This window comes from Nannobrachium achirus (assembly GCF_963921795.1).
Source record: "Nannobrachium achirus genome assembly, chromosome: 12".
Lineage (NCBI taxonomy): Eukaryota > Metazoa > Chordata > Actinopteri > Myctophiformes > Myctophidae > Nannobrachium > Nannobrachium achirus.
In genome coordinates this window covers 39,877,532-39,904,703 of record NC_137832.1, presented here as the reverse complement: position 1 = coordinate 39,904,703, position 27,172 = coordinate 39,877,532, and the positions used below count along the sequence as shown (strand labels likewise).

Genomic DNA, 27,172 nt, shown 5'->3' with positions numbered 1-27,172 from the left:
CTATGTCATTCTCCAGTTTTATAGGCTCTCTTGAGTGAAAACCTTTGGCCAGGGAGGAGGCACAAGCAAACGTGCTCGCAGGGCTGAGCTTGTTGTGTCAGGCAAACAGGCTCATTGTTTGTCATCATGGATCTCATGGAATTATTTTTTATCTCTCTCGGTTCAGCAGTCGTTGTCTACTATGGCATGAAGGTGGTTTTCCTCACTAGAACGCTGTTTCCTAAACTGTGGTTCCCACTGTCCAAGTCTTTCTTCACCTCCATGGGAGAGTGGGCAGGTGAGCTACTGTGTGTGTGTGTGTGTGTGTGTGTGTGTGTGTGTGTGTGTGTGTGTGTGTGTGTGTGTGTGTGTGTGTGTGTGTGTGTGTGTGTGTGTGTGTGTGTGTAAACATGTAATGATTAGTTTTCTCATTTTAATGTGTGACCATTCTGACTAATGTACTGTACCGTGTTTCTTTGTATCTCCATCAATGATCCATCTATGCTCTGGTCCTGCAGTAATGATCCTCATACGTGCCTGTGTGCGTGCATACATGCTTGTGTATGAGTGTGATTAATAATCAAGCATGTAACTGTCATGCTTGATATTGGCAGACAGTTGACACTTTTATGGCACTCATTGCATGGCCCTTGGCAAACTCCTCCCATCTTGTACCAAAGTCAAATTAAACAAACACACAGATAGTCATTGACCTTTGTTTCTTGTGTTTGTTTACCTGTGAGTATGCTAAACCGTTTTTAGGTGGTTGGACAAAGTGTATGAGGGACTTGTAATTAGCGTACACAAGGAAGTAGTGCAAGGAAGTAGAAAACAGGTCTTGAAAGTCTGCCTGGTCCTGCAAGTTTAGACTGGCTGCTGCATACAGCATGTAACATGTAACATGATGGATACGAGCTATTGCAGGAGAGAGAGTTCCTGCAAGATGTGGATTAAGATCTGTCCCTTGATCTATATATAATAATGTAAAAACACAAGATATACATCTGTTTGTAAGCTTTGTTAATGATCATTTTCAGGCATTTATATAAAATGAATGAATAATGATGGCTGTAAATACTTAACAAAGTCTTCGTCATAACATGGTATGAATTTGTAAAGGAGCTCTATAACCATGGTCCGTAAGTCCATTCCTAAGTTACCGGTACCTGAACATGAGAAAACACACAGACCTTTTAGTTTTGTTTTTTTGTTTTACCACTGCCTTACTACACACAATTGTCACATTAATTTCTATTTCTAGGGCCTGTAACAACACAGGCCTTACCTTTAGGCCCTGAACTTCTATGCAAAACTAAATCTATTTCAATTTAAATAATAATGATAATATTGTTTTGCTCAAGGGCCCTGGCTCACGTGAATATTATTTAAAATGACCACAGTGTTAATAGTCAAACCTCTGCTCAGATTTTCCCAGGCCAGCTGGCTGAGCTGAGAGATTCAAACCAGTGTCCATACTTGTACTCGAGCACCATAGCAGAGGACACACTATTGGTGCATTTCTATCCAACACACCTCAGCCGAGAGCAGGGATTCAATGCAAGTTCAACCATGAGAAACCCCTTATCCCCCGAATTCTCAGAAAGGCTCTTGGACATTCAAGGGCAGTTGTAACATCTTATGGGATCCACTGTCATCTGAGGAGCTCATACAACCCCCCTTAGTGCTAAAACCGTGGTGTTCTGTTGCCTCATAAAGGAACTAACAATGCCGATCTTTCCTTTCTTTCCCGCTTTCATTCCATTCCAGTACAGCGGAAAAAAACAGCAATTAGAACAGTATGTTCTTGGACGGTTAAAATGCCACCTTCCACTTCATTTCAAGGCATCTCTCCAGTCAGACCATGTATGAGTTTGTCTCTCTTTCAGCTTATTGTCAAGAGCCTAATATGTCTCTCTTTTTTTTTTCTTTTTTTTTCTAAATGCCTGAGTGTTCATTTAAATCTGAATGTACAAAATGAGACAAATGGTAAATGGACCATAAGGGTCCATTTTGGTTCTATGCCGTATGTACATTCTCATTCATTCAGGTTGCATGTTTACAACGTGTGCATGCATGGAGGTGTGTGTGTGTTGAGCAGAGTGCTTTCACCACCAATTGATGAACCTATAATGTTTTCTTTTCTGCCTTTATTAATAGTACACCTCCCCTGCAAGTAACAAGAAAATCTTGTGAAACAAATGTCGCCACCCAATTATCAAGGACGATGCATTGTGCATGTTTTGACACAATAAAGTATAAAAATTAAAAAAAAGGACGATGATACACGAAAGAAGAAGAAGAATAGTACACACAGTGGAGATAGACAGGAAACAGTGAGAGAGAGACTGGGAGTGACACACAGCAAAGGTTGTTGGAATCGGGATTAGAGCCTAGTGTGGTATGCACTTAGACCACTAGGCCATGGGGCAGGCACCCCTTTTCACGTTTTAATGTGTGACCATTCTCACCAATGTTACCTTCTCTATTTGTTTCTGTCTCCGTCAATGATCCATCTATTCTCTGGTCCTGCAGTAATGATCCTTGTTGTAGGACTGGACAACATATCAATATATTTATCAATATATATATCTTGTGATACAAGACTAGATATCATCTGGGTTTCTGGATAACATAATTGATATCTGATATGACATAAGTCCCTTTTATACTTTCAAAATATGTGGCAAATTTTCAGAAAATGCATTCATTTTGTCCATATTTCCCAGCCTTAGTTCTAGTTCAAATGTGATTTTCATCTGTTCTTACTTCACATCGTTCTGTCTGACATGAGGAGAAAGATAGGAGGAAAACAGAGAGTTCTGGCACTATGTAGACTTGTACTCTGAGGATTCTAGACAAACAGGCCATTGAGAAATAGAGCACTTTCTGGAACGGTGGCCTCTTGGCTCTTCAAGCCATTGCTCACAGATTTGAAGTGCACCATTATCATTAACAGGGTCACAGAGGAACTCTCCACTGTTCAGCTCACCACCTGAATAGGACATTCTCATGAGGTTGAAGTGTGTGTCAGTGTAGCGTGCACACACATATAAAAAAAATCAAGGAGAAAATATTCAAAAATGTCCAGCTGACTCTGCAAATGTTGGCAAAGCCCAAACCCTTTCATCACCACTTTGTGTATTTTGTCATTGCTGTAGCCAGTAAATATTTAATGGTTAGGAGGGCTTGTGGACCTTGTAAGTAAGAGCACAGTGCCCTGGTTGAAGCCCAACATTTGGACAAATGGATATTAAATACCAGCATGCTGTTACGTAAATGTCTAGAATGCTCAGAAGACTTGTAATCGGCTACGAGCAGTGCGGCCTCTTCTTTTCTTTAATGTCTAAAAAGCTAACACCATGCAGACCTGAATCAACAGAGGGGGAAAAACACACACGCACACTTTATTTTTTTCTTCCAGCTGCACATTATTGGAGTGCCTTCCTTGTGGCCTCATGCAGCCACCAAAACGACTCCAAACAAACCAAAAATTATAATCCTTGCGGCATCATACAGACAGTACATCTGTGCATTATCTCTCACTGATGACATCAGAACAGGTGGATGTGGATGAGCTAAAGCAGAGGTTCTGAAAGCAGGGTTCCAGGGGTCCTTGGCAGGGTTCCAGGGGCTCCCTGTCTATGGGAGAAGTGATAACTACCTCCTTCTCTGGCCTCCTAAAGGTTTTCAGGGCAGTTTTGAAGGAAGCCAGCAAGCTAAACGTTTTAAGGGAAGTAGTCAAGGAATTCCTCACCTGGGTGGCAGTGTTGTAGAAGGAGAATTTACCCATATTTGTCTTATGGGTTTGTGTTATCAGATCGTTGTGTGCGCTCCCTCTGGTGTTGTGGCTGTGGGTGTCGCTAACCTTTTGGAGATGTTGGTCAGATAAGCGGGTACTGAGGGGATTGAGGGCAGATTTGCATTGACTATTTTGTCACATTTTTAGTTGTTTAACCCTGTCTTCAACGCTGAGCCATCTTCTTAGGCTAGCAAAATGTGTGGGAGAAACGTGGGCCATGGGCCCCAGGTCGAGAAGTAGTCGAATCAGTTTGTTTTGGGAGGTTTGGAGCTTAGTCTTTAGTGGCTTTTTTTAATAAGCCTTAGGCCTATATGCCTTAATACATAATAATTGCCTATATAACTCAAATTAGAAATAACCTTAAATATATTATTTATTTTAGAAATAGTTAATCTTTCACTCAATATGGCCCGCTCCTGTTGCATGTTGATGATGATGTCATTTGTCCATGTGTGGTCCAGCCCTATGAAATGTATGTAATGCATATGCTAATATAAAAAACACCATAATACTTCCTAAGGTTAATGAGCATCGAAACAATATTTTAAATACATTTTATTAGCACATGCATACATTCTTTAGGGGCTGCATGCATGGACCAAACATAGACAAATAACATCATCAACTTGAAAGTGAAAAATGTGTAACCTATACAGTAATTCTAAAATAAAAATAAATATTTACAGTGTTTTAGATTTTAGTTGAGTATTAAGGCATACCGGGAGATAAGCGACTGCCAGGTCGCATACACAAACTTTAGAAGGCAATCATAGCCAATCAGGAGGGAATATGGGAAATGGGACAGAATAGATCCATGTTGATGACATGACTTTAGAGATACTGTGTCCATGTGAGAAATCAAGAAATCAGGGCTGGAGGTTGTGGTTTGCCAGCCCACAGTGTGTGGGCAAAGTTTGGCATGGATAGGGGCAACGGTGCAGTAGGGCCAAAAGTGTGACGTGACATGACGTGACGTGACGTGATGTGGCGTGACGTGACGTGACGTGATGGACAGACAGACAGACAGACAGACAGACAGACAGACAGACAGACAGACGGTGAAGCTTTTCATAGTAACTTGCGACCTGACGGTCGCAATAAGGCTCCTTTTATAGGAGGTTCTTGTGACCAGGACAGGGGTCATTTGGAGCTGCCAGCAAGAGGCACTCAGTGCCATGTGTCTTTATCAGAGCTTGGGGACATGTTCCATTGGCATGAGTACACTGTGTGAGAACAGATTTAGATAACACACAAACACAAACACAGACGCGCGCGCGCGCGCACACACACACACACACACACACACACACACACACACACACACACACACACACACACACACACACACACACACACACACACACACACACACACACACACACACACACACACACACACAGAGAGAGAGAGATAGGGGGAGACACACACACACACACACACACACACACACACACACACACACACACACACACACACACACACACACACACACACACACACACACACAGAGAGAGAGAGAGATAGGGGGAGACACACACACACACACACACACACACACACACACACACACACACACACACACACACACACACACACTCTCATTGTTTTGTTTGAATGCAGAGGATGATTAGATGTGCAACAACAGTTCCCAGTTTAGCATGGGTACTGCAGCAAAACAAAAAAAGCAATCGGTGTGTCACTGATTTGATTTGTTGTTGTGATTGTTGTTTGTTGTTTGTTGTTCCTCTCTTTCAGTGGTGACTGGCAGCTCTGATGGGATAGGGAAAGCATATGCCATTGAGGTATTTATTTTTTAGATCTATTATACTATAGTATGTCCTTGATGGCAATAACCCCTGCCTATGCAGTGCATACATACTTAATATTTGTAAATAATTCTTGTAGGTCTACTGTTTAATCATGTACGTAATTGTAATTGTTTATTTAAAATTAATTTAATTTCCATTTCAATATGGGTTACCAAACTGGCCACCGTGGCACCTCTGCTGCCCCCAGCTGGCTGCTCAGGGGATGAATGTGGTTATTGTGAGCAGAACCAAGGAGAAATTGGAAATGGTGGCCAAGGAGATAAGTGAGAAGACTCAAATACCAGCATAACAATGACCCTGTTTATCAGCATCTGTATTTATGTTTAACCTCCAATGTCATGTTTGTGTTTGCTTTTTGAATCAAGCATAATTTAACACTAAAAGTATATTCCTTCAGACTGCAGATATACTGTACACTTGCTGTAATATTGGAAGCAACTTGCCTTATCACTCTTTCACAGGTGAAACTACTGGTCAGAAGGTGATAGTGATAGTAGGAGATCTCACAGAGGAAAACATCATTGGTGAAGTTGAGAACAAACTCAAGGACTTGAACATTGGAGTCTTGGGTGACCTTTTCTGTTCTTAAATGTGGTCTTTGAATCATTGATAATGTATTACTTCTGAGATTGCCTAGAACATGTTTATAATATAGTTTCACTAGTACAGACCACGCCTTCAAACCAAACATTGTTTAACATTCTTGATTTAGAAAAGCATGAGATGAACCTGTCGGGATAAGGAATAGGTTATGCATGGATGGAGATGGCGGAGGGACGAGGGAAGAGGGGTTGGGAAGGAGGGGAAGGGGATGAGGAAGTGTTGGGGGGTGAGGATGCAGGGGGTGAGGATGCAGGGGCAATGATGTGAGGATGTGTAGGTGAGGATGTGGGAGTAGGGATGGTACGATATGAACATGTCATATCACGATTATTGTGACAAAGGAAATCGCAATTTACAGTATTATCCCGATAATCAGAATCCATTATCCTGCGGCGGAACATTTGCCAAAAAATATCTGGCAAAGACATTTGATAGAGAGTGAAAAAAAAGACTGTATAAGTACATATATTATAAGTACCTGAATTATTGAGGGTTTAAGTGGTACCGGATATGCAGCTCTGCAATTAAAAGGTGAATTGATCCCAGTGGATGATGGAGGACGATATCACGATAAATTTAATCTCCACGATACGATTATCGTGAGTGTTTTTTATCACGATAAACGATAATATCGCTTATCGTCCCATCCCTATGTGGGAGTGATGGTGAGGGGCACGAATGGTTACGTGAGGAAGGGGAGGGGGAGTGTGAGGTGAGGTGTGGCTGGGGGTGTGAGGATGAAGGGGCGAGGCTGAGGAGGTGAGGAAGGGGGTGAGGGATGATGGTGGCGAGGGAGGAAGGTGTGTGTGTGTGTGTGTGTGTGTGTGTGTGTGTGTGTGTGGGGGGGGCACGAATGAGTGAGGGGACGAGGCCGGAGACCTGAAGGGAACGGGCCCTGAAAGTGCACAGGCGCTGAAGGGCCCTGAAATGGGGGGGAGGAGGGAAGGGAAGGAGAGGGATGCATAACCGGTGGCTCAAGGGGAGTGGAGATGCAGAGTATTTGGCATGGGATCTGGAGAGATAGGCGTTCCTCATGGCAGTCGTCTGTGGACAAGCCATCACTCCGAGACCCCCATCTGGAACCTGAGACTTGGAAAGATACAGTAGGTTAGCACTGTAATGATGGGAGGGAGGGAGGGGTGCGAAGTAAGATGCGCGAGTGACGGGCAGAACTGTCAGGTTTAAGTACTCCTCACTTATTGGCGGAAGGGGAGGAGAGCTATCAGTTACCATGGCAGATTCAGATTACTTTATTAACCATTTGTGTAATACACATAGGAATTTGTTTTGGCATACTACATTATTGCATTCAAATACATTTTTTCACATATAACATACCGGTAAACAGACAAACACAAAACAACACCAACAGAACGCAACACACGTAGTCACCACAGCAGCCATGGGCGGCGCTATCTTGGAGATGGCAGCAGTGCCACTGTGAGTGGCAGAGGTGGAGCTATGATCAGTTTAATACCATGGCACATGATTTGAGGGTGGAGTTGACTCAGTTACCATGGGGATTAATAGAATTGTTACCTGAGGAATAGAGCATGGGAGTAGAATGAGGAGCATGGTAAATAACAATCTTTTGTTTGAAGGCGTAGTCTTCCTTCCTGAACATACATTGTACTCACTGTATAGTTTATATAATGTAGCAATATAGTCAGTATCTGCTGAAGTCTGACACTGAATCTTTCCTTTTTATCTTTTAGTTAATAATGTAGGTATATTGCCCAGCCGCATCCCTTGCAAATACCTTGACCTTGCAGATCTGGAGCAGGTTTGCAATATTCAGCAGTCTGTAGCCTACTCTATGCTGTTGTTTGAAATGGCTATAAGACTCTAACTTATGGGTTGCTTTCCCTTGCTTTCCATTTTCATCCAAAATGTAATTATTTAGCCATTAGAAGGCACACAAAATGATGGTTCCAGAGCAGTTTCCATTGAAAGAGAAACCATTGGGTCGTCTACCCAAGTCATTGATGTTTGAATTTCGTTTGTGAATAAATCTTTTCAACAGGGTTTTGGCTAGAATTTTCAAATCAATCTGCTCATTATAATGGATTAAAATGCAACAATAACATAATGTTGACAATATATGCACAAGCAATTATATATTTGTGTGTTGGATTACCCATCTTAAGCAAGTTAACTGAATTCAATGGCTAACTAAATCTAACAAACTATGTTGTGCTTTTTTTTAAATGGTCAGAATATCAAATACCACATGTCAGACAAGTCCTTTAACTGACTCATCCACTCATTTACTTTCACTAACCCGACAAAACTTGTTGGCTTTTTTTGTCTCTTGAATATCTGATTGACTAATTTATCTAGTCTTCCCCACATCTGTTCACTGTCTTTGCCTTGCAACCTGCATAATTTCTCCTCCTCTTCTCAACATTGTCACTTCATAAGAGAGCACAGTTAATGAATATGTATTTATCATGGTTGCAGACAATTACAAAAGTCATAAACTGCAATGTGAGAGTGATGGCAAAGGTGAGTGTGTAGCCTGTTTTGTTTTGTCTTTTAACAAATCTTTTCTGTGATAAAATCTTTGCCTCTAAACAGCCTTATCTTTTCTCTTCATAGATGTGTAAAATAATCCTTCCAGGCATGGAAAAGAGGTTTAAACTTATTTTCTTCTTTAATAGGATTAGAAAAACATGATTTGCTGCAGAACATTTCGTTTTAGGCACATGGGCTAGTGATTTTCTGTCTGTGTGTGTGTGTGTGTGTGTGTGTGTGTGTGTGTGTGTGTGTGTGTGTGTGTGTGTGTGTGTGTGTGTGTGTGTGTGTGTGTGTGTGTGTGTGTGTGTGTGTGTGTGTGCGTGCGTGCGTGCGTGCGTGCGTGCATGGGTTTACCTGCCCCACAGAGGGAAAGGAGTGATTGTGAATGTTTCCACTGGAATGACCTGTGTCGTTTGCCCATTATACACCCTGTACTCCGCTTCAAAGGTAAGTAGACCTACTACCGGTACATCAGTACAGTATTATGCTTGATTTACTGTATACTTAAATTAAGTATGTTTTGCTTTCAGTCATCAGCACTTGACTGTATTATCTGCGATGCAATAAGCTGTTTCTGTGCCTTTATGTGCATACATTTATGTCTGTGCATGTGCATGTGTTCGCTGTACCCATGTAGGTGTTTGTGGAGAGATTCTCCCAAGGTCTTCAGGCTGAATACAAACCTAAAGGAATCCTAATACAGGTACATACAGTAGTATATAGTACCTTTTATTGAAAGGATAACCTTATCACAAAAATACAGAGAGTACAACAGACAAAACAATACAACTAATACATCCATGCCATGCATAGTTGCATACATAAACAAAGACAACTTGACAAAAACAAAAGCTCTCCCAAAACTGTTAAGACAGCGGCCCCACTTCGGGTAAGGGAGAACGGTGTACTGCAAGCCAGCCCATAGAAAGTCAATGCAATTCAACTGTGGTTAGCCTAATATTAAAATAATCCTACATGAACTGAAGACTATATTGATTTAAATAAAAATATGTTTCCAAATGTATGGACTGACTCTGCCATCATATCTTCTTGTTTTCTAAATAAATGATGTATGTCACATTTAATTTGCCACTTGAACGGATTACCCATAATGTTAACAAAGCAGAGGGGAGATGGCAGACAGAGAACCTGTCGCTTTTCAGTGACATCACTGTCTTTACGGCTATGCATTTACGAGCGCCGACTTTGAAGATACCGACATTTTCAACTACAGAGTGAATTCTCAAGTAGTATTAGTAGTAGTAGATAGTATTAATCCTAAAATAACTTGCAAGACTCAGTTTGGAAGAAACAAGATGCGATAACTTCCCAAAATAAATAGCCTAATTATACACGCGATACAAGCGTATCTGGGTATTGAAAACCACAAGGGATGCGTCCATGACGTGTGTACCATGTGGCCACTTAAACTTACATTTTCCAATGCTAGCACTTTTGACTCACTGATAAAGTATATTACACAATTACAGTATGTTGTGGGTTGTATATTGCGATGGCAGTTATATCACATTAAAAAGGAAGATTTAACAAATGGGACACATTATTAGAACACAAATAAAATCCCTACAACCTCCGTATCTAACCAGTGAAATTACTATATTTTACGCCTCTCATAAGGATTGCATTGACAGCTGTTCTCCCTTACCCGAAGTGGGTCCGCAGTCACAACAGGGGGCGTGAATTTGTAGGAGCCCGTGTGTCTCTATGCGGTAACATGCATTACCTGTGTGTGTGTGTGTGTGTGTGTGTGTGTGTGTGTGTGTGTGTGTGTGTGTGTTGGCTGGATTGGATCAATTTTATTCTATAATTTTTCAAAGGTAATGAAAAAATGAAAAAATGCTGGCAGAGAGAGATAAATAAATCTGGCAGTAAATGAGTTAACAGTGCCGAATTTTAAAAGTCGGTTGTTTTCACGCGACCTCACGGTCACTTCTCGCCCTTAGGGCATCTTACTTGTATGGTTATGGCCAGGCCTGGAATTTCATCTTTTTAGGGGCAAGGCCACTTGGCCTTTGGTTTTGTTCATTTTTTGAGGACACAAAGGCCAAATGCCAGGGCAGGAAGGCCATCAAATAAAACAAGATTGTAGTCAATTGAAAGATTTTCTTGAATTTAAGGGTTAGGGATGATAACCTAATCTGCAGTGAAATAGGTACATGATGGCATTTACAATCTGATCCACGCTCAGCCCTGCATCAATCAAAGTCATTGGATTGCTTTAAAGATGGGGACTCGGGGTGTTAAGATTTCAGAATCTCAACAAAAGACACTGGTGTCTTCATGACAAGAAAGAGACACCGGTGTCTACTGTCTACATATTGACCAGAAAGAGACAGAGGAGAAAGTGGTACAGTCAGCTGGGGCATTAAGGCCACTGTGGCCTCAGGTCATGCCATTGGTTTGAGGGGCACAAGGCCAAACTGAGGGGCAACGGCGGCCATGGCCTTCATGGCCTCCATGAAATTCCTGCCCTGGTTATGGCTGAATCATAGTGACATTATAGGCTAAGCGTGATCCATCCACCTGCCCTCCCATTAGTCAATTTTAATATAGGATATAGTGTGTTATTTGTTTTTATGTTGTAAACAAGAATCATCGGTTCTATTGTTTACCTCTCTCACCTGTCACTTCACAATGACATTTTGTAATGCCTACCAGTCCGGACGCATTTTTAATAAACACTCCCTCCTTCAGGCAGTGAGTCCATTTGGAGTCTCAACTCCAATGACAGGCAACATGAAGACCAACATGGTGACTCCTACAGCAGAGGACTTTGTCAAGACCTCCCTGCAGTATGTCAGAGCGGGAGACAAAACATACGGCAGCATCTGTCACACAGTCATAGTAAGATTTCCCCGCTAAAATCTTTGCTCTTTTATCCTTTTAATTATTATCTCCTAAATAAAGTTAGTTTATTTTATTTTTTGATTTGTTTTGTAAAGCGTCTTTGGGTACCTTGAAAAGCACTATATAAATCTGAAGTATTAATGATGTAGTAATAAACCATTAACCACTTATAAACCATTAACCACGTATTTTGGGACATTTTTTCCAGGCGAAAGGTTTCAAAGAAACAATCGCCTGTGAGACTCGTTATGAGCTTTAAGATCAGATATTTTCTCTGTGTGTGTGTGTGTGTGTGTGTGCGTGCGTGCGTGCGTGCGTGCGTGCGTGCGTGCTTGCGTGCGTGCGTGCGTGCGTGCGTGCGTGCGTGCGTGCACGCCTGTGTGCGTTCTTGCGTTCCTGCTTTAACAGGGTTGGATTCTACAGTCCATTCCTCTTCAGATGCTACACTCTGAGAACATGCAGGACGGTTTGAAAGATTTTATCAAGAAGAGGCTCAGGGACTAGAACCTACACTTCTCTGAGCAAGAATGTCACATTGTCATCTTGTGCACTGTAAATACTGTAAGTGACTAAACAGAGCCATGCAGAGCCACACATGTTGGCTATTGGAGTGCCATCTTAAAGGAGTAGTTCACCCCCAAAATGACTTTTTTTCTATTGATTACTCATGCCATGGAGAGTAGAGTTCAATAATATTTTTTGTTTTTTGTCACATTCCTAAGACAACAATTTTATTCGAGTAAATTTACCCCCATTGATTCCGGATGGGGACCCGTTTCGAAACGGTTCCCCATCTGGAACGAATGGGGGTAAATGTATTGTTATCACATTTTTGTCTTAGGAATGCGACAAAAAAACTAAAAATAATATTGAACTCTAGTCTCCATGGCGTGACTAATCAATAGAAAAAAAGTCATTTTGGGGGTGAACTACTACTTTAATGCCATCTCCATTGGACCCCAATCAAATTTGGGGTAGTAAACACAATGTTGTACTGAAAGGGCCAGTACAAAGGATTCCACCACTGCTGCATTTAGTGGTTTGATTCCATGGCGGTACATCTGGCTTGTCCGAGCATCTGTACTAACAACATGGTACTGTTTCAGGGACAGGAAGCTGGGCACTGTGTGGGCAGGGAGGGCTGCAGCGGTGCCTGTCAGCTGGAGCTTGGACACCTCCCCACGCAGCAATGTGTGGCAGGTTAATGGCATAATGATTAAAATGGGAGAAAAAGAGATGTAAAAATGTTCAACAGAACTATCGGCATGTATAACAAAGCAGTGGTTCCTAAACTTTTCAGGTCAGGACCCAAAAGAGATTGGAAATAGCAGATCTACAAGCGCACAATATCAATATTTCTTCATTATTATATATTTTTTAATTCATGGAATTTCTTAGATTTTTTTTCTTTTTTAAGTGCATATAATTCTTTTTAAATATATATTTTATTCTACTGAGCTTTATTCCAAAATGTTTTGTTGTATATTTCTTCACGACTGGACAATTTCATAGAAAAACATTTGACAGATTGTCAATATGGTTTTAGAACCAATAAATCAACTTCAATGGCACCAATAGATTTAATAGAAGAATTAGTTCAGTGGAGAATAGGATTATTTATTGATCTAAAGAAGGCATTTTATTGACCATGACATTTTCAGAAGATGGATAGATATGGTATTAGAGGGGTAGGGCTTAATTGGGTTAAAGTTATACTGACAATAGACAACAGTTTGTACAGATGGGTGAGTATAGGTCAACAAGCTCAGATATTACTTGTGGTGTATAAATGATATATGCAAAGTATTTATGTATTTATTATTATTATTTAATTTGTATTTATTTTTTTGCAGACAATTTGCTCCATTTTTGAGGTGTTTGATTTTTTGGCATAAATCAGGGCTATTGAACACCCTTTACATCTGATCTGAGTGTTGTTTAAAATAATATTGAACCAATGGAAAGTAGTAAAAAGTGCTTGGGACAAAACCTCCTAAGTCCACACTTTTTGCCAAGCCAGCTAACTCCACCCGATTGGCCCTCTCTTTCTTTCCATAAATATGTGCTAATGGACACCCTTTACATCTGTGTGTTGGTTAAAATAGTATTGAACCAATCAAAAGTGGTAAAAAGCCCTTCGGTCAAAACCTCCTAACTCCACTTGAGCTCATTTTCCCGAAAATGAACATTTTGGAGTTAGATAGGAGGTTTTGGTCCAACAGCAGATATGTACTATTATACATTACTGTACTGTACTGTACTGTACTGTACTGTACTGTACTGTACTATTCTATTCTATTATAGTAATGTATATGTGATATGTGAATATATATATAGACTAGGGAGTGTTGTCTGCTCGGTATAAAAGGATAATATTTATTTAAAGGACAACTTTGTTTTTTTACAACAAGGGTTCATATTTTAGATTGTAATTAGAGAAAAGAAAAAGTGAGTGTTAAAATGTTTTCATTTGCTTCGTTCTGTTGTTTTATCGCGTTTACCGTGCTAAAATGTGGGGCATGCGTACGCATGGGGGCATGCGTACAAGTGGCTAAATATGTATTTTTAGACACAATAAGCCAGCAGTTTCTTTATTGCTATTTACAGTAACACGTCTAGCCCCCCCCCCCCCCCCATAAGTCACATCCAACCATGAAATGTTGCGTTGTATCTTGGGAATGGGCTTATTCTGTGTAAAATGACATATTTAGCCACTTGTATGCATGCCCCCAACCACTGAAATAAGAATCTCTAAAACAATAGAAAGAAGTAAATGAAATAATTGGAACACTCAGTTTTATATTCTTTAATTACGATCTAAAATTATGAACCCTTGTTGTAAAAAACGAAAGTTGTCCTGTAATAACTAGTTAATTGATGGATTGAGGTGTATGGTATGACGTGGCAGTGTTGGTGCTTGTATACAGTACAGTAGGTATATTTGTACGTGTATATATGGGTATATCAAATCTACGTTTGTGTGTGCTTTGGTGTATAAGTATGAAGTCTTGAATGTAATTATTGAATAACGAGTGTTCGTTTATTACGAACAGTGTAAGCAGTCTTGTATGTAAATATGGAATGATTTTGAGTGTTCATTCACTATGAACTTTTTAACTGTTGAATCCACATGTATAAAGGATGGGCATAAATAGCTTCAGCCTATGCCTTTTCGTTGATGAGGATTGAAATAAACTAAACTAAATATTTGTATTTGTATAACACAATGGAAACAAAGCTTTTTGTGTTGTCTAACCTTTGTACAATGTGTACTGTTAATAAGAATACCAATAACCAATTTGAATATTGAGAAATGGAGAAACGGAGATGCTCTACAGAAGATGCTGAATATTGTGAATATGAATATTATAATTAAACTCAGATTATGCACTTTAGGAAGAAAAGGGTACAGTAAGATCTCTTCTGAACCTCTCATTTGGTACCCTGTCTCTGGACTATACTGAAGCATATAACTTTAAGTACTTTACACTAGATGAATTTATGTCTTTTGGAATTGGAATATTGGCTGACTCTGTGGGTAGAGCTGTTGGGTCAATAATTCGTAAAAAGAACATTTGTAAAGATATTGGTTATTCCACATACTCCAGAATCTGAATATTCTATCCAGAATATAAGGTGTTTCCTTGGGGTACATGCATTTGCCCCTTCTCTTGAAATACAGGGAGATACCGTATGGGTTGGGAATCGATGGAGATCAGGCAAAAGGGAGAAGTGATTCGGTTGGGGAAGAGAAATGGTCAAACAACATATGGTCTAAGCCAAAACTTGGATCATATGTCCAGATTAAGTACTGTTTTGGTACTGAGCACTATGTAAAATCATTTTAAACCAGAAAACAGCAGTCATTGTGTGCTCAGCTGAAAGCTGGTATCACACCTCTTGCTATTAATGTGGGGCTGTGCCAGAAGGGAATAGGATATGCAATGTGTGACCTGAAAGATATTGAAAATGAATTCCATTTTATGTTTTATTGTACTCTGTATGATTTGAGGGTCCCTTTGTTTGATGTAATGCAAAAAACGAAAACCTGAGCTATTCTGGGAGGATGATGGCCAGAAGTTGGAATGGTTGTTTAATTAATAAGTCTTTATAAGACGGCACATGTTGTTTCTAGAGCCTGGAGTAGAAGACCGTCTCAGCTTTTCAAATAGTATCTTGAGTGTTAAAATTGGTTATTTATTTGTTTGTTCATAGTTTGTGTGAATTTTTATGTTGGCAAATTGTTTATGTCAAATGAAATGTAAAAGTGTCCTATAAGTCCATATAGGCTGGGCACATTAATAAAGAAAAATCAACCAATCAAAGGTACATGTACAGTATGTAGCACAGTCGTTGTCCATCCAGTCTGAATGAGTTGTCAGGCAGAATTGACAGAACATATAGAAAAACAGTTGTTTTTGTTTTACCTTTTGCAACAACATTTCTTTAACAGTGTTATTCCACACTGGCATACCTGAAGAATAAGTGCATTGCTCGGTTGGAGGCAGAACATTACAAGAAAGACCATTCCCCTGTCCATCAGTATAGTCAAGAATACAAATAATAATCTTACCCCATTATATCCCCACCCAACACAACAGTGATCCCCAGGTTGATTCTTAGCTAGAGTGGTCGTCCTTGTATTGGTTCACAATCAGTTGAAAACCCTGTTTTGCCTGTGTGTTCTGAGTGTAAGTATTAAAGGGATATTTCACTTTCAAAAAAACGTTTGGTCATTTTATTGTCTAATCAGGCTTTTATGAACACCCTGAACTGTTTTTAATTTGCTTGATTCAATATTTAGATATTTGATGTAAATGTTACCAGGCCCTCCAGGCCCAGGGCCTCTCCCCATACACACCCATTGTAACTTCAAACTCCATTTTAACCATGATAGATTCATTAAAGACACCCATTATTTTTTCTGGTGATACTACCCTCCTAATACGTGAGCAGGCCGTGCTTTTTCAACAACCTTTTTCATTTATTTTTAATAATTATTTGGGAAAATTGAAAAGATTAAATACAATAAGAAATTATTAAAAAATAAACTAAAAACGTTATTGAAAAAACATGGCGTGCTCGCGTATTAGGACGGTAGTATGAGTCACCAAAAAAGAATAATGGTGTTTTTAATGAATCTATCATGGTTAAAATGGAGTTTGAAGTTACAATGGGTGACAAGAGTGGAACAAAAAATACATAATAAAAATAGACGTAACTTGTCCCTGAGTGATTTGCATCAATGTAATGTTTGTCGCAACCACGAGTGGCCATTAACTCAGTGAATGCCACCCTTTATTCAAAATCTACAAAACTGGTGCCAGCCATTTTGCTTAATTTTGCCTTTTTATGGGGGCCAAAATCATATTTTGTACTTAAATTACATATATAAATCTATGCTTCTATCGAAAGCCACACTACCCCTCTTACAAAGGAAAACATGTATATTTATATATATATATCCTATCATTAGATTTGGGCTTCAATAGAACATGTGTAAGATGTCTTGATCATCATCATATGTGTGTGCTGTGATGGGCCCTGTGTGCAATCTGGAGTGCAATACCATTTGAAAACCACCAGAGGGTGGTCTCCTACTATCTGATCAACTAACAGAAGAAGGAAGAAGACGTCCATCTTTTTTTTGGTTTGGGCCTGTTGTTTACATTTTGGCCAGGCCTTTTAGCTAGCATGCTACTTCACTTCGGAACCCTGGCGATCGCGATCAAGGATAGGTAGAGAAGAATGGATGGCACCGCTGGAATCCTGAGAATTTTCTGCGTTTTTTGAGTACTTATAGTTCGTCAGGGATGCACGGGAAAGTGTATAAACGAACGTTTTAGATAACATTTAAACGGCCGGAACCAATCTTCGGCTATACCGATTTTCCGCCGGACTGTGTTACACTGGTGCTACAGTCAAATCGGCCGTATCGCTCAGGTCACGGAGGCATATGGCCAACTTCTAGAGCGATTTTTTTGAAATTACAATTATGAAAAAATGATAAAACTTTTGATTAATTAAAAAGACGTAAAAGACGTTTATGGCACCGAGGTCCAAAGACGTATAAGACGTTTATGGCGTTCAGTGAGTTAAGACATAACAAAATGTGAAACACTGCCCCTGTTGTCCGGCTAGGGTGGCTCTGTGTGTGTGTGTGTGTGTGTGTGTGTGTGTGTGTGTGTGCGCACGCGCGTGTGTGCATCATAAATCTCTAGGAAGAATGGTGTGTGGATGAGAGTCTGGCGCCTTATCTGCTGAACTGCTGTCCTGTTCTCCCTTTTTCCCCCTCACAGTCTGACGCACGCACGCACGCACGCACGCACGCACGCACACACACACACACACACACCTGTAACGGTCATTAGCTTGTCCTCCTCTGAGATTGAAGTGGGACATTTGATGAGATGAGTAGATGAGCAGACGTCTTAACTATGGATTCAGTCAGCGGTCATATGAGGGGGGGGGGGGGAGCTTCTATGTGGTTTCTGAGAAATGAGAATACCTTAGAGATCCATGCTTGATTCCCTGCTCGCTACAGGTTTAACGCGTGCACAAACGTTTACTCAATACTGACACACATAGACATGAAGGTGTAGACTGTAGACCTATGTGGAAACACACACACACACACACGCACGCACGCACGCACGCACGCACGCACACACGCACACACACGCACACACAGGCTGAGTATGTATGTACTACCTGGAAGTCTGAACTAAAACACTCACTAATCACAAGGTGACTGGGCTATTTGGACAGCAGTGATGGACGGTCCATCCCAGGAGAGACAGAAAAGGCAGAAGAGGAAAACTGTTGGAGAGAAAGACAGGGTGATGATGGAGGGGTAGGGTGACCCTGAGCTGTGGGGAATGACTGATGGCTTACCTACAGTATTTCATGTCAGTTACATTCATATGATGATGAAACAGTGTTGAATTTGATGGCAGATTTGATGGCAGATCTTAGTAAAATGTAATACATTTTATTTTTGGCAGGCCTTGATGGCATAGTAATGCTTGATTTTACACTTGGTTGCATGCTGGAAATAGCCGATCTACAAGCTCACAACTTGTAGATGTGCTATTTTCAGCGCAACACCCAAGCATAAAAGTACTTGTCTGTTAGTTCTAATGGATCTCTCCACTAATATAATAATAAAAATAATAATTACCTATATTATCCCACAGGGGAAATTCAGTTTCAGCTTAACCCAGCTGAGTGCTGCCCACAAGGAGCGCAGTTAGAGGTTAGGTGTCTTGCTCATGGACACTTCGACACATAGCTGGAGCTGGAATCGTACCTGGGACCTCTGGGACCTCCAGAGTCCTAGGCATGGGCACTAACCATTCAGCTATGGCCGCCCCCACTAGTCTCTCCCTAACATTTTAGTTCAGTCTTCATTTGTTGACGAAATTGTCAATATATTTAGTCTCAGTTTCATCGATCATAGATTAGTTTTTATTTAGTTTTTGTTTCGTTTTTGTCAGTGAAAAAAGGTAGTTGACCAACATTATTCAAATTTGTTTTAGTCTACAACACCAACGCTACATACGAGTTGTCCCGTCCGGTCCATGGTGGCGGTACAGCATGGCATTAACACTGCCAGAGGCACAGGTTGGATTCCCGGTGTTGGATCGAGAGATCTGTGGTAGAATAAGTATAATACAAGCATCACCATAGAAATCTCTCATGGAAAGTAGGACGGGTCTATAATGAATATAAATTTAAACTGTCGTGCATTTGTACTTAAAGGAGTGGCGACACCGGCCGAAAATTAACATTATGATACAGTAGGTCACATGGTGTTTCTTCAAACAGTCTGAAAAGGAGGCGGGGCCGTATCAGTTAGTAGTGAATGTATACTTCGTCCGTCGTGCGGTGCCGCGCAATGTATACTTCGTCCGTTGTGCGGTGCCACGCACAACCTTGTTGTTAGCGTGTAGCGTGGCTAGCGCTGCACCGCACGGCTATTTGCGAGAGCTATTGTGTGTGTACACACACACACACGCGCGCGAAAGCACACACACACACAGGCTACACACACACAGAGTGTATGAGCCGCGGACCTCCTCTGCGGAGGAGGAGGAGGAGGAGGAGATCGCTGGTCCCTCGTTCTACGGTTGCTCCGGTGTCCCGGGTGCTCCAGTCAGGTTAGGGCAAGAGACAGCAGGGTATGGCCGACAAAACCGTCGCATAGACGGGGAGAAGCGTGTTGACCCTTGTACACCTTTTTTGACAGCTTTTTTGAAGAAGACATGTACTTTTTTATCGGTCTAACCATTGATTTTATAGCGAATGCTATATCATTTTTACCCCTAGAACTGATAGTTTTAAAGTTGGTTTAGAAAGTCGGAAAGACACCTCGGACAGCTTTTTTTGGGGCAGTTTCAAAAGATAATTATATGGATAATCGACTCCGCCCTTCCCCCCATATTAGCCCAATCAAATTAATTTATTTCGGTTACTGTACAGAAAGTACTACTTTCAGTACAGTAACTACAATAAATTAATTTGATTGGGTCATTTAACATGGGGGTACATGACATCATTAAAAAAATTGGCTAATTTGATAGCCATAATTAGCTGTTTTGGCCGTGTCACGCCCCCTTTAAGTGAGATTTAGGGGTTCTGATTTGCCTTACTGAAGTGAAACTAAACAATATGAAATACAATTTAAACAGTAGTTTTGTAGAGTATTGTTAGAAATGAGTACTTTGACTATGGAGTCCACCTATGGTACCGCAACGGCTCAAAGCCATTAAAGAAAGAGTACAGCATCTTGCAATGGGCCTGGTGTACAAGATACACTGCTAAGGTAGGCCTACTTGTTTTAATACCTGACAAAATGTTTCCAAAACATCAAAGATGTTCACACTTCCACAGATCACAGCTCCACAGATCACGTCCAACCCAGATTTGGCACACATAAAAAGGGTCAATACCTTCTCCTGCTATGCCGCTAAAATGTGGAACGCCCTACCGAAGGCCTTAAAGAGTATAAATCCCTACCTTCCTTTAAAACGGCACTGAAAAGCCACTTAAGAGGCGGCTGCTACTCAAAACTGGTAAATGAAAACAAAGCCTATCCTTAACTCCCCCTGACCTTTCTATTGTAAATACCATTTGTTTTGCATTGTTTTACGACTACCGGTATTCTTCTGATGATATCTTCTGCATAGTTCAACACCTGTGTTCTGTCTGTCAGTACCAGTGAACTGTACTGTCATGAAACTGTACCTTTTCCTATGCAAACCTCTAATGAAGTCTTCAATCAATCAATAAATAAATCAATCAATTCACAATTCTGGATGAAGTTTCTACAGTAGTTTGCCTAGCATGTTACATGGCGCTATCTAGTTGTAGCCTTTTGAACTTGTGAAAATTGATCATTTTGAAACTGTAGTCCTTTCCCCAAGGTGCAATTACTGTATATAATTGCACCTTGAATACATTCATCAGTCAGGAACTTTTCTGTCATGTTGCTGCTTCCAGTACTAAATGATCTTCCTTGACTCCACTGACATGCTTGTTACTAGTGCCACTAGAGGGCGACATACGTAAAGGTTTCAAAGAAGCTTTTCACTCATCCCTCATTGTATTGTGGACCCAACATGCCTTTTGAAAATGATCAAGGGTCAGCTAGTCTCTGAATATTCTCTCCATCCTGTAACTAAATGAATTAAACATTTTCAGTGGTTATTGTGGTAAAGAAGAGTCCAAAACATTGGGCCCCACACATTGAAAGCGCAAATATTTTCTTTTTCTTTTCTTTCTTTTTCAGGGATGATGGGAATTTCCATGAGGCGTGTTACCTGTAATGTGGCTACTGTGCGCCTCCTACAAAGCCACAGTGAACAGTTTGACTATCACCTGCAGCTGAAATCAAAAGTTGTTTTTCCGCCTTTGATGGCAGCTGGGACTTTCCTCACCTGAGGTGATCCGCAATTTTGTGGTACCTTTTAATTTTCTGTTCTCAAAGCCCTTCATAGATCAAATTATGTTCTCTTGAGTTTGATGAGTCAATATAACTCCTGCCTCCTTAAAGCCACCATGCCACCACCTCTTAAAGGTGGAGGCGATATCTCTGTAATCATACATTTAATTAACAACAGGATTCAGGTTAACAAGGACACAGTTTAACACCAATGTGATATGATAAGCCCCAAAAGCAGTCAGATGAGTGGATTATCAACGATGGGGAACAAACTAAAGTATTTTGTGTCTTTCTGCAAAGGATGACTGCGGGCCTATGTGGGTGGTCAGGGATGGAGGACAGTTACTCTTTCTACATTATGTGTATGGGTGTTTGATTAGCAAGGAAAGGGAGAGAGTGTTGCCCTTTGAGGATGCTTTTGTCCAGGACTCCTCTCTCCTCCTCGGACACTGGTTGCTTGCTTTCTCAGTAAACAGAGGGGTTCAGGGATGATCCAAGACAAGCACACAGCCATGAAGGCCCACCCAGGAGCCACGGTCAGGACCACTAACCTTCGTACACACATCGGCCCAGAATACTTATTAAGGTTAGTGCAAGAGTGAGAGTTTAGAACTAGAACTCATTCACCTCAATACTTCTACAAAAATGAACACATCAATGAGACTGATTAATACACACTATTTCCAATAGACGTTATACTACTTTAGCTTGAGTGTCACTGATTTGAGTGAATTATTACAAAAGTATACAACCCTTATTTTCCCAATTACATACACTGCATATTTCCTGCAGTGGCTTTCTCGTGGAACATTTTTCCAGCACCAGAATCTGCTGTGCTTGGTAGTAGCCTATATGACACACCAGGGTAAATATTTGAATATTTACACTTAAAACTGACATATTTCTGTGACATAATTACTGCCTCGTCTCTCAGAGTCTGATCTCAAGCCTGTCGTGATTGATTCTCGGCAAGGAACGTTTTGCGGGAAATTATTTCTCACTGGAGAAAATACCACTACCACCTTCTACCCTTTCTCCTATGCACAGCAGAGGTCTTTTGAAACTCAAGATGATAATTCCAACCCTTCATCTTCTCCAGAGCAGATCAGACTGTCAGGGACAGGCTGCACTGTCAGCACAGCAAGCAAGCTACGCGAAGGGAGGAAGACATGGAGAAAAGAAGGCAAGAGGCGGCAGAGAAAGAATAAGCATGGCAGAGAAAGCAGAGGTGAAGGAAGAGGGTGAGAGAGAGAGAGAGAAGAAAGGGTCGGTGACTTCTTTAACAGCCCAGTGCTCACATATGGCTAGTCTTTGTTTGTGTAGCCCCACTTCAAGGCGAAGGTCCCGGCAAACAAACAGTAGAGAGGCTGCAGCTGGAAGCGGGAGGCAGCCGCTTGCTTACCGAGACCCCTCTACAGCTAAACAATGGATCAAATGACGCACAGCCCTTTGGCAGTGCAACAGAGGCCCAGGCGGCTCAGAAATGCCTTTCTTCTGTACGTTTATGTCTCTCATCTCTCAATATTTACCCGATGGGAAAACACACGGTTTTCCATTCCTTTTGTTCTGACAGACGGTGTAAAGGCAAAAAAATAAAACAGCAACCTCCATCCATCCATTTTTTCTCTCTCTTTCTCTCACCTTGGGTGGGTGGGGGGGGGGGGGGGGGGGCAATCTCAGAGAGGACAAGTGTCTTGTTGAAATGTTTCTAGTAGGAGTAGATGGGGGAGAGAGGCACAATGTGTTTTTCAACAACTCCCTCAAATTCCCATCGTTTTACTCAAAACTGTGTCTCTGTGCAGGTGTTGAGAGTGCACGATACCTTCAGCTTCCAAGCAGTTCATTGATATTCAGACAGTGGGTTTCCACTCAATTTCCAGTCGAACCGAGGAAGGAAAAGAAAAGAGGGACAGAATGAGGATTAGCCTCTCACTTCATTTCTTCCTTATTGTGTGCCTGCGTGTTTGAGCGGGGAAAGAGAAAGAGAAATTCTGTGTGTAGCCATTAGAGGCAGAGGGGGGAGGCGGCGTAAGTGTGTATCTGGGTTATATCTCTTTTATGATGGGGCACAATGGAGAGCGGAAGTGCACAGGAGCCAGTGAATTAGCCCAAATTACAGCTAACCAGTTCCCTGGGTAACAGGGCAGGAATGAGGGGAGCAATGGAGTGTAATTTCCTAATGAAGGAAGGGGGCAGTGTTGCCAGATTTTGGGAGAGAAATAACTAAGCAACCAGGTCAAGCCCAAAAGAAGCGACTAACACATGAGCACTTTGAACACGTCGTATATTTGAAAATAGTCGATGTACAGGCTCACAACGCGCCGCAAGCAAGCCCAAAATAAACAACTACACTTTAGAAACAAGCCCAAAGTTGCTTATAATAAGCAGACATGGCAACACTGGGAGGGGGATTTCTTCTTGTTCACATTCAAGGACCCCCTCTGCCCGTTACCGTAACAACAGCAAAACCCTGTTCACCCCCCATATCCACCCATCCACCCAATGGAGTTGTTTGCTTGCTGAGTCACCTAAATATGCCCCATAGGCATTAGGTACAAAATGTTTACCCCTAGCTCTCGTAAACACATCTAATGCCCACATACCAATCTCTGTAGAGTACCTAATGATAGCTACTTCATTGCAATCACCGATGCCCCATGTGGAGCTATACATGCATTGCCCTAAATCCCCCATGGTTTTAAGTGAACATTAATTTGTAACACACAATGCTACTTTTTCTTCTTTCGTTCTTCATTAGCCGACAAGTTTTTCGACACACCAGAGTTAAAAATGTGTGGAAACCTGAGCCTGGAGAACGATGGAGGCCCCATGCAGGCTCCGGGGTCCCCAGGGGTCAGCAGTCATTCACAGCTTTTTACTAATCAAACCAAACCAGGTGTCAGTGGCAGACTTCTGCAAATAAACCCCTATAGTGAGAAGAGCCAGCAGGGCCAGCAGTTCCTCCGTATGTCCAGGTCGCTCACGTGCTCGCAGACACTCGGGCCATTGTGGCAGAAGATGTAAACAGACTTCTCAAACTACCCCTGATGTAAGGAGACGAGACGCTAATGGGAGAACTGGAAATGCAAGCTGTCCCTTCTCAAGTGTTGTTTCTCAGGACTAGGGATGGGACGATAAGCCATATTATCCTTTATCGTGATATAAAAAACACTCGCGATAATTGTATGGTCGAGATTTAATTTATTGTGATATCGTCCTCCGTCATGCACTGGGATCAATTCACCTTTTATTTGCCAAGGTGCATATCCGGTAGCACTTAAACCCTCTATAATTGGTAAAAGGTACTTAACCCTACATACTTGATACAGTCTTTTTTTCACTCTGTATTAAATGTCTTTGCCAAAAAAATTGCCGATCTACAAGCTCACACCGCGTTGCGACGCTTTGTGATCTTGTAGATCTGCTATTTCTTGGCAAATGTTCCGTCCCAGGATAATGGATTCTGATTATCGCGATAATATCGTAAATCGAGATTTCTGAAATGTTCATATCGTCCCAACCCTACTCAGGACCCTTGCTAAGAGATTGTAGGAGTGCAACAGTTAATCGAACTTATCAATTTAATCGATTATTTAAAATGATCAATTTTAATATATATTTTATTTAAATAGCTGATGTACAAGCTCATGTGTTGGGACCTTGTACGACAAAGTATAAAATGGGCCTTAAAAGAGTAGTTCACCCCCAAAATGACTTTTTTTCTATTGATTACTCAATACTCATGCCATAGAGACTTGAGTTAAATAATATTTTTTTGTATTTGTCGCATTCCTAAGACAAAAATGTGATTATAGCTAATTTACCCCCATTGATTCCGGATGGAGACCCGAATCCATGGCCCTGGTTGGGGACCCGAATGAATGGCAGTGGATGGGGAAACTGTCAGGGTACCTTAAAAAAAAAAAAAAAAAAAAAAAATCATTTTTGTCTTAGGAATGCGACAAAAACCCAAAAATATTATTGAACTCAAGTCTCCATGGCATGAGTAATCAATAGAAAAAAAGTCATTTTGGGGGTGAACTACTCCTTTAAATGGTTCATCTGACTAATCGATTTAGAATCGAGGTAGCGCTGAAACAACAGAGACTGACACAATATGTCCATATATGGGCATTCACAGATATGGGCTTAATAGATGATGTCAGGGATCTGGCCGAGCGTGACATGAGGTGTGACAGACGGACACGATCTGCAGGTTTTCATGCGGCCGCAATTAGAATTTGTTCACGTTGATTCGTTGATAATCGCTATGGTAATTGCTATGGTGCATGTACTCATTGGACAGAACAAGAGCAGAACATTACTCTGCACTGGGTTATACTGTACCAGTAAGACTCCTTAAATGACCGTCAGGTCGCATGTATACACGCAGCCTCATGGTGGCACTAGAACAGGGGCACGTGAGAAATCAGGGGTGGAGGTTGTGGTTTGCCAGCCACGGAGTGTGTGTGCAAAGTTTGGTATGGATAGGGGCAACGGTGCCATAGATAAGAGTACGGCCAAAAATGTGAAGTGAAGTGACGGACAGACGGAGGGACTGACGGAGGGACTGACTGACTGACAGCCGGCCGGTGGAGGTTTTCATAGTAACTTACCATTTAACAATTTCTCTGCCATTTTAAACATAGCTGTAGTAAGCAGCTGCCAAATTGTCCTTACCTTTTAACGTGGGCACGCGCACGCATCGTGCACAATCTGTGCGCGACTCATCTAGTAGACGTGTAGACTCGGTGACAAGCTTTCGAATACAAAAAACCCCATTGAAAAAGACATATCCGTTGCCACGCTGTATCTCTGCTTATCAGCCAGTGTTTACATGAAAAAGCATTGAAAAAAGCCAACTGTGCGCTATGGTAACACGTGGACACGTTCGCGCACAAAACGCACGATATGTGCGGGGATCATAATCCAGGCGTGTAGAGACTGGATCAAAGTTTCCAAAAGCAAAAATCCGATTGAAAAACGAGCGTTCCATCGCCGAGTAGCTTCCACTTCTGTTACACAGTAAACCAATGGAGGCGGGACTATGGCCCAGGCTCAGACTGGATACGGAAAGCTGGATCCGGTCCAGACCGGAAATGACCGGATACAGTTAGGGGGGCGGGCCTAAAGAGCCAGAATCAGCGAAAATCTGCGCTAATACTTTTAATCCTTTCATAATGATTAAAGCTAATTAAACTTTACGGGCTCTACGGGCATGGCAGCGCGGTACAGCGGGAAATCTACGGTCTCTACGGGGATCGCGAGGTATGAGTTAAGGTGCTCAATGAATTTGCTTTTCAGTCCAAAATGGCATCTGAATCCCAACACCCATCTACAGTGTAGGCCTCCTCTCAGATGAAGTCCTGGTACATCCTAACAGAACCTTCGACCATCAACTGGGCTGAGAATGATACACCGTCAACACTCAACATGTCAGTCAACACTCATTGAGACTGCACTTCTCACTTCAGCTCCTTGGTGGAATCCTGTAGGTAGATTTAAGGACAGGAGGGCTTTGTCGGTCACTGGGGCATGCTAGTTATTCTCTATTGGCCTCCAATCGCGGTCCGTCACTTGGTGGGCCCAGCTATTGTCTGTAAAACGCTAAGCCTCAATGCTATCTCGCTCAAC

The 27,172-nt window shown here is 41.5% G+C and overlaps 1 protein-coding gene across 3 annotated transcripts; it reads left to right on the top strand.

The window, feature by feature from the left end:
* The first annotated feature begins 42 nt into the window (after positions 1 to 42).
* Positions 43 to 16,280, top strand: hsd17b3 (hydroxysteroid (17-beta) dehydrogenase 3). Of its 3 annotated transcripts, XR_013962599.1 has the most exons (12): positions 43 to 277; positions 5,534 to 5,580; positions 5,795 to 5,870; positions 6,069 to 6,176; positions 7,926 to 7,993; positions 8,671 to 8,715; positions 8,809 to 8,843; positions 9,093 to 9,174; positions 9,365 to 9,430; positions 11,443 to 11,592; positions 12,004 to 12,156; positions 12,702 to 16,280. XR_013962599.1 is itself a non-coding variant. In XM_080739084.1 (11 exons), exons 1-11 carry the CDS (start codon positions 127 to 129, stop codon positions 12,097 to 12,099), a joined length of 924 nt encoding a protein of 307 aa, XP_080595210.1. In that variant the 5' UTR covers positions 43 to 126; the 3' UTR covers positions 12,100 to 16,280. The 3 variants fall into 3 exon arrangements, 2 of the variants coding, with proteins under 2 accessions (XP_080595210.1, XP_080595211.1); XM_080739084.1 differs by having other exon boundaries at positions 12,004 to 16,280; XM_080739085.1 differs by having other exon boundaries at positions 175 to 277; positions 5,534 to 5,581; positions 5,768 to 5,870; positions 12,004 to 16,280.
* The last annotated feature ends 10,892 nt before the right edge of the window (positions 16,281 to 27,172 follow it).